This window comes from Lycorma delicatula, chromosome 1 (genome assembly GCF_047948215.1).
Source record: "Lycorma delicatula isolate Av1 chromosome 1, ASM4794821v1, whole genome shotgun sequence".
Lineage (NCBI taxonomy): Eukaryota > Metazoa > Arthropoda > Insecta > Hemiptera > Fulgoridae > Lycorma > Lycorma delicatula.
The window spans coordinates 115599369-115607685 of record NC_134455.1 but is presented as its reverse complement, the minus strand read 5'-3'; the positions used below and the strand labels follow the sequence as shown (position 1 = coordinate 115607685).

The 8317-nt window shown below is 37.2% G+C and overlaps 1 protein-coding gene across 1 annotated transcript; it reads left to right on the top strand.

The window, feature by feature from the left end:
* Positions 1 to 6785: 6785 nt before the first annotated feature.
* Positions 6786 to 7253, top strand: LOC142317612 (uncharacterized). The gene has a single exon (XM_075354169.1). The coding sequence runs from the start codon at positions 6786 to 6788 to the stop codon at positions 7251 to 7253; it is 468 nt and encodes a 155-aa protein (XP_075210284.1).
* Positions 7254 to 8317: the final 1064 nt, after the last annotated feature.

Sequence of the window (8317 nt, the reverse complement as noted above, 5' to 3'; positions counted from 1 at the left end):
GTGAACAGGTCCATTATTGTGGTGCAATTGTCATGAATTATTTCGAGGGCACTCATCAAACATCCTTACCCTTTTGGAAATGTTTGTACCACTTGCAAATACTTGTTTTATTTACAGAAGAATCACCAGAAGCAACATTTAACATTTCCAATGTGGTGCTGCACTTTATTCCATTCTTCAGCAAAATTTAATGCAGATTCTTTGTTCCATTTTTTCCACAAATTGAAAATCATCAACCTTACCAAAACAGATATAAACTTGTTAACAGCCAACAATAAACTAAGCATCCAATGTGGCTACCAATGTAAACATATATTAGAAATAAGAGAACCACAACACAACAAAAAAAGGATTGTGATATTGGACTTTGGAAAGACAAAGATCAAAAATTTTTTTATCAAACTAGCTGAACATTTACTTGCACTTGGTTGGGTATTTATAACTTCTTATTTGTTCATGCTGACTATTTATATTAACTAATTTTACAGTCTTAATTACATTTACTTCTTTGTTTTATGAAAAAAAGACCTAAGTCTGTGGATTTTACTTTAAAGTTGTTAAATTTATGTACAATAAATCCTCAATTTATTATGTATATCAACTGATTTAAAATTATTTATTTTACCTTTGTATCAGCAAGATTAATTCACAGTTTATTCACATGTAATTTCATCTATCACCTGATAACCTGACATTTTTTTTTTAATTCCTCTGAACATTTTTTTATATATCTGACAAGCATGTAAAGTAACACTACTATATGTTTTAAAATGCATAATAAAATAATACATTGTATTTTTAAACATTTTTATTTAAAATAATAACATTAAAATATTTAATTAAGTATTTAAAATATTTCTAAATTAAAATATTTATGCAATGTACATTTTATTATAAAGGATATAAATAATCACAAGAAGTATTAATTTAAAATGAAAATAATATTAATATATAATTATCACCTGCATTTCCAAATACAATGTAAACTCGTTCATACAGACTGGTAAACTAAAAATGGATAAGTGGCCTAATTTACCAACATAAAATTCTCACCATGGATCTACAGGAAATAAACACTGACCAGGATGCCATGGAATCTCCAGGAAATAGGTTCTACAAAGGTATACCTATGAAGAGGTGATGAAAAATGTTCCACAGTTTGGAACAGGATTTTTAGTCAGCTACACAAAATAATAAACTCCATACAAGAATTCAAATCACAATCCCCAAGAATCTCAACACTCACCCTAAAGTATGTAATAAAATTTACACTAATAAATACCCATGCACCCACAGGACCATAAAGAAGCAGAAAAAGCTCTGGGATCTACAAGACCTGACTATGAATAACATCCCCAAAAACCATGTTAAAAATCGGAAATTTCAATGCTCAACTAGGCAGAGAAAGAAGATACTGCAACATCATCAGTAAATGGCCAGTCCAAAAGAAAATAAACAAAAACAGACAGTTTCATCGATTCTGCAGAAACCACAAGCTAATCTTGGAATCCACATATTTCAAAAGAAAACCTCAAAAACTCAAAACCTGGAAATACCCTGACTACACATTAAAGGAGAATGGCAACCAGACCATGTCTTCATGGACAAACAACCACCACAAAAAGCTCTACAATGTAACAGAGGATTAGAACTCACTTTGTAGTCAAAATTAAAATTAAATTTACTTCCAAAAGAAAGAAACAAAACCAAGCCCCTAAAACTAAACCTAAAACTAAACGAAAACTAAACTCCCACAATAAAAGTAGTCTACCAAGCACTGGGTGACATGAACTACAAAGCAGAAGGAGAAGATCACACACTTTTGTAGTCATCTGAAAACATGCAGGAAGATCAGCAAAAATTTCCCTTCAACAGCTTATCAACATCTGAATCAAAGAACTACCAGAACACTGGACGACAGCTATCATCCATCCACTACACAAAAAAGAGGACAAAACAGGCCCTAATAATCATATCTGGTTCTCCTGACACGTCCAGAGTTGGTTGTTGCATTTTGGCCATTCTTTGAACTAATAGTGTATGTGTACCGCCACTAGTATCGAACACTGTGTCAGTCTTAACTATTACAACATCCATATTATGCTAATTGAACAAGACTCATCATTTGTTCTTCTTCACCAAATAGTAATTGGGTTAGGTTTGGACATGCACCCACCTCATCGAGGGCCCTTCAAAGCTATTTTCAGGTTCTGAAGGGGGCATGGTGAAGGAGTGGCAACAACTGTTGGTCACCCAACCCCTGTAGATGAAGACACCAACCTTGTGACAATTCCAGTCATCACACACAGTTCATAGTTCTGATGGGTTTAACAGGAGTCGTCTTCAGACCCTCTAACTGATTACATCTCACAGTAATAAGCCAGGCCTTGGTTGGGATGCCACCAATGTAAATGATGCCTTGGTATACATAAGTGATTTTAACTCAGCACACAACTGTTGGTCTGCTTACACTCCTTGGATACATTCTGTAATCTGTGTGGTATTGCAAGATTGCTTACTCAGCCAAGTTCTTGCACAGCCGATACAACAGCAGCTAAGAGGTGCAAGTGACAGTAGAATTTATAGCCATCCATCTGTCTGTAGCTCGCTGCGAGCAGTTGTCATGTTATTGGGTTCGTCCATTTGAATTAGTGGGTAGATAGCAACCTTCATTAGATTTTTATTTCTTCAGGAAGCAATGTTGAAAGGTAAATCTAAGAAGCAACCCAAGCCCAAGCAGGTTAGGGCTGTTGAGGTCACTGAGGTAGACTGATGATTCATCAGCCTCCTCTGGTGATGAAGACAGTCAGGCAGGGACTTCTACCCAGGGGGAAGGAAGATGTTATGGCTAATTTTCTGAAATCAAAAGATAAAGCCTAGTAGTTGCGTTCCTTTGATAAGGGTTTTTAGTGAGCATTTTAAGCAGCCTTTCCTGAGAATCCCAGAAGTGCCCCAGCTATTTAGGGTCAAAATTGACCCCAAAATTGAAAGAATTCAAAGTTTTTATGTCTGCATTAGCAGAAGGATATGAGGCATTGCCTTCTAAACCCGTGCAAGTGAATGTTATGTGGATGTTATCAAGGACAAACGAGAAACTAGTTTGTCTCAAAAGCAAACGGAGGTCCGGGGAACTAGGAATAAATTTTGTTGTTGTGAACAATATTTTTGGTGGTAGTATTTTATTATTCATTTGCCTCAAATTTATATGAGACACACATTTTTATCTACACACAAATTTGCTCTATAAAATTTAGAACTAAGCACGGGGTTTGTGATTCCGAAAACTCTGTTAGCTAGTTCAGAGGTCAATGTCGTAGGTCATTCAAGATGTTCGGATGAAGCTTGCAGCGAAGGCAAAAGCTGAGTTTATAAAATACTGATGTAAATGTTTACCAAGGCATTTACATTAATGGCATCCCAATGAGGCCTGCTCATTACTATGAGATGTAAAAAGTTAGACTACCGTTAAAGCCCATTAGGGCTAGGAACAGGGGGAGGGCAACCGGTAGCATCACAAGGAGGGTGTCTTCTCCTATGGGGTTTGGATGTGCATTATATGAAAGAAGAGGATGCAAAAACTAGTAAAGAGATAAGGAACGAATTTCAAGTGGATTTCAACTAAGAAGGGGCTTGCTACGTTGGGTGATAAACAAGGAGACACTGAAAATTATATTGGACTCGTAAATGTCGAGAAAAATGACATGAGAGCAATCCAAAAAGAAAGAGGTATCCGAGAATCATAGTTTACGGTATTGACTGGAGTCTAGCTTAGGATGAGGTAATACCTCTGATTAGCGAGTAAAACACCCAGCTGGATGAGGCTGCATTTAAGTCGGTGTTGATTTTTATTTAAAACAGGTAGGTGCGATGCAGAGCGCCACCACAGGGTGTTTGAGATAGGTCCTTCATTATTGAAGACCTTCCTTCCTTGCTGAAAAGAGGCTAGGCTGTTCATTGATTTTGCTTCTTGCAAAGTCAAGGAGTATGTCAATGATCTTCAGTGGTCACAGGGCAAAATTCTGTAATCTGCTCGTTATTTGTGCCCACTGCTTTGAGGAGGGCGCAAGGAATGTCCCAAAAAGGCTTATCCTCCATCATGTATAAATTGTAAAAGGTTGAAGAAAATCATAAGCATTCTGGTGATAGCAAGGAGTGTGGATCATATTTGAGAATTGTCAAGATTTAATTCTCTTGATGGTTAGTTTCAGTCAGTTGAAGGCACAGGGTGCTTAAATTGCTCAAATTGATTTAGGTGAAGTGGCCTTATGTCATAAGCTAGATGTTGTTTTGATGCAGCATCCGTATATTACATCTGGTAACCTGCCAAATTTCACGGGATAGAAGCAATTTTATTGCGGTTCTGACAGCATGTCCGCTGTTTTGTGCAGAAGAGAAATAAGTTGTGTCTTCTTGCAGCAGCTCTCTAACAATCATCATGTTGTTGTTAAGGTTGATACTCAGAACTTACATCTTTATATTGTTAATTTCTTATTTCCAGTATTGGACCCTTTTCCTTTCTTTCTTTTTCCTGTTTAGCCTCCGGTAACTACCGTTTAGATAATTCTTCTGTTAGGTCTAGAATTAATTCATTTTCAATCACTATAGATTGTATTGTGTGACCAACAATTACAAACATTCATATTGGGCAAAGATGATGTGAAAGTACCACATCAAACCTACAATTAGCAGATCCAGCATTTCATAAAAAAACAGATGTTGATTTGCTCATTGGTATTGAGTATTTCTTTGAGTTGTTGTGTGACAGGAAGATAAACCTTAGCAACTCTTCAATTGCCCTCCATAATACAAGAATAGGATGGGTCATAAATGGAAGGTTTAGATCTAGTGCAATAACCAGACCGGTTCTAAGCTGTAATCTATTTATAGAGGAAGGATTGGATGAAAAGTTACAAAGGTTTTGGGAAACAGAGCAACTACATACAGTTGATAATCTCTTATCAAGTTCAGAGCTTGAATGTGAAAAAATTTTCAAAGAGATGTTGTCTTGAGACAACGAAGGAAGATTTGTGGTTCATCTGCCCACCAAGGGGATCGAGGTGTTAGGGACATCAAGAGATGCAGTATTCAGATGGCTAGCTTCTCAAGTAAGACGATGGGCGAGAAATCAAAGTCTCTGGGAGCAATATGTTGCTTTTATGAGGGAGTATTTAGACTTAGGTCATATGGAACCAGTCTTTGGTAGTGATGAGCAGCAACAAGTAGTTTAGTACTTACCTCATCATGCAGTACTAAATGTGAAGAGTCTAACTATGAAGTTGAGGGTGATATTCGATGGTTCCTGTAAAACAGCAAGTGGTGTCTCATTGAATGATTGTCTACTGGTTGGTCCAGTTGTTGCAAGATGAGTTGTTGAGGTTCAACATCCTATTGAGGTTCAGGAAACATCAATTTGTAATTACTGCAGACATAGAAAAGATGTACCGACAAATTAAGGTACACCCCAATGATCGTGATGTGCAACGTAATCTATGGCGTGAAGACCCAAGTGAGCCAGTTAAGGAATATAGATTATCAACTGTAACTTATGGAACATCTTCAAGTGGGATTCTCTAATAGACGTGTTTATGTTTACAATCAAGCTTCAAGCAGACAATCTAGTTACCAGAAGATTGGTACTGTCTCAGATTAAATCGCTGTTCAATCCATTGGGATTGTTGGGACCAGTTGGGCTGAAGGCTAAAATTTTTATGCAGCGACTGTAGGAGTTAAAAATAGGCTGGGATGAAGTCGTGGAAGAGTTTTTTAAACAAATTACCAATGGTTGAATTGCTTCAAATTGATCGAAAGATTTTACCGGTGAATCCTACAGAGATCCAAATACATGATTTCTGTGATGCTTCAACTCTAGCATACGGTGCTTCTATCTATGTGAGGAGTAGCACAGCAGATTGTGAAACCACAATAAGACTAGTCTGTGCAAAATCTAGAGTATCACCGATAAAAGCAGTGTTGTTACCGTGATTAGAATTATGCGCTGCACTACTTCTGGCAATTAGTCAAGAAAGTACTCTCAGCCTTAAAATTAGAAATGACACCTAAAATAGTTCTCTGGTCAGATTCTACTGTAGTGTTGTCATGGATAACATCTTGTTCCTCTCAGTGGAAAACCTTTGTGGGCAACAAGGTTGCACAGATTCATGAGCTATCAAGCACATGTGAGTGGCAGCATGTTAGTGAGGAGGACAATCCAGCAGATTATATTTCAATAGGGTTGATGCCAAATCAAATTGGAGAAGTAACCAGATGGTGGAAAGGTCCTGAGTGGTTAACACAAGACAAGAGTAAATGGCCAGAAAGATCTTATGCAAATGAAACAGAATTGGAAATCAAGAAGAGGGTTCTTGCGATGACAGGCATTGAATAATGTGACCTGTGGACAAGATATTCAGAACTCAATCATCTCCAAAGAATGACAGCCCTCTGTATGAGGTTTATTGCCAACTGCAAATCACCCATGGGTAGGAGACTTAACGGTGTTTTGACAGTAGATAGCTAAATCTGGCACTAACATTAATTAGAAGAGCACAGTTAGAAGAGATTAATTATTAATTATTATTAATTATTAGAAGAGATTCGAGAAGGAGCTTCTATGCCTTCAACGAAGTTCATCAGTTCATAATAAAAGTTGTTTAAAAACCTTTGCTCTGTTTGTAGACAATAAAAATATTATTAGAGTGGGTGGAAGGCTCATTAATTCAAAGGTGGACTACGAGCAAAAGCATCCAATTGTGTTACCATCCAAACATCCTCTCACTAATTTAATAATGCAAAATGAACATGTGAGATTACTACATACTGGGCAACAGCTACTGCTGGCATCAGTGCGATTGAAGTTTTATGGTAAAAGTACAGCAAAAAAGATTACTTACCAATGTGTTACGTGCTTTAAGGTTAAGCCAAAGTCATATGACCAACTTATGGACAATTTACCAAAGGAAAGAGTCCAACCTGCACGACCATTTTTAAATTCTGGGGTTGATTACTATGGTCCTGTATCAGTTTGCCCAAGCCATAAACGAGGAGTTGCTCCTGTAAAGGCCTACATTACTATATTTGTGTGTCTTGCAACAAGAGCAGTCCATATTGAGTTAGTCAGCGCTCTTACTACAGAAGCTTTTCTTGGTGCATTAGAGCAGTTCATGTCACGACAAGGAAAATGTGCACACTTTCAGACAACGCAACCAACTTCACAGGTGCAAATCACAAGAATTCTTAAGGGATCTATTACTTAATAAGGAGCATCAAGAATCTGTGGGTAATTGGCTGGCAACAGATGATATTCAGTGGCACTTCATTCCACCAAGTTCACCTCATTCTGGGGGCTTTTGGGAGACAGGAGTTAAGTCTCTCAAGCATCATCTAAGGAGAACAGGTGGGGAATGTAATATTTACATATGAAGAATTTACACTATATTAACTTTCAAAGCCTGTTTAAACTCCCGACTTCTCACTCCCATGACCAGTGACCCCAGTGATTTGTTATCCTTAACTCCTTCTCATTTCCTCACTCAAATGAATACCTATCCAGTTTAAAACAGAGACTTAACTGGCAGCAACCATCACTGAAACCTACCATTGGTGATTTGGTGATCATCAAGGACAACAACCTACCTCCTATGAAATGGAGACTGGGACGCATTACCTTTAACTTCAGTCTGGAAAGGATGGCCTAGTCAGGGTCATCATTGTTAATGCTGGTAGTGGAATTCTCAAAAGGGCTTTAAACCAAGTGTGCCCACTTCCAGCTAAGTAGTGTTGTGGTGTTATTTTCATATGTTTGGAAGGTGGGCAGATCGCCCTTCCAAGTTTTTTTCCTTTATAGTCAATTCAGACGTTGTATGTTCATTCATTTTTTTTTTATGCAAGTATGTGCTCATTTGTGATCTTTGTTATTGTGATTCAGTCATTTTGTTGTATACAGTCCATTTGTTCTTTATTCAATGTTTTGAAATAAATGTTGTTTACTTCCATGTAATTCAGTTCTTTTGTGTGTTTGAATTATTTTATCATTTTATTTGAATAGTTTGAATTTTATACATTTCGGATTAGATGAATTCTCCCACTAACACCCTCTTCATTACCTTTTTTAACTTCAAGAAGATTAAGGCTCTGTTTCAAATGCACACAGAAAAAATATCTTACTCAGGCAATTTAGATTGCTCGGTATCCTGTGCATTTTAAATGAATCTGGAGCAACCTGAAGTTAAAGAAAGGACAAATACTGGTTCAAACAAGTATACACAAACTTTCATGTGAAATGAAGTTACCAGAGGTGAAAAGCGTTGTCAACTCACGA

Bases quoted from the DNA above. Each gene is read 5' to 3' on its own strand.
- LOC142317612 (XM_075354169.1), top strand. From the start codon at position 6,786: ATGCAAAATGAACATGTGAGATTACTACATACTGGGCAACAGCTACTG.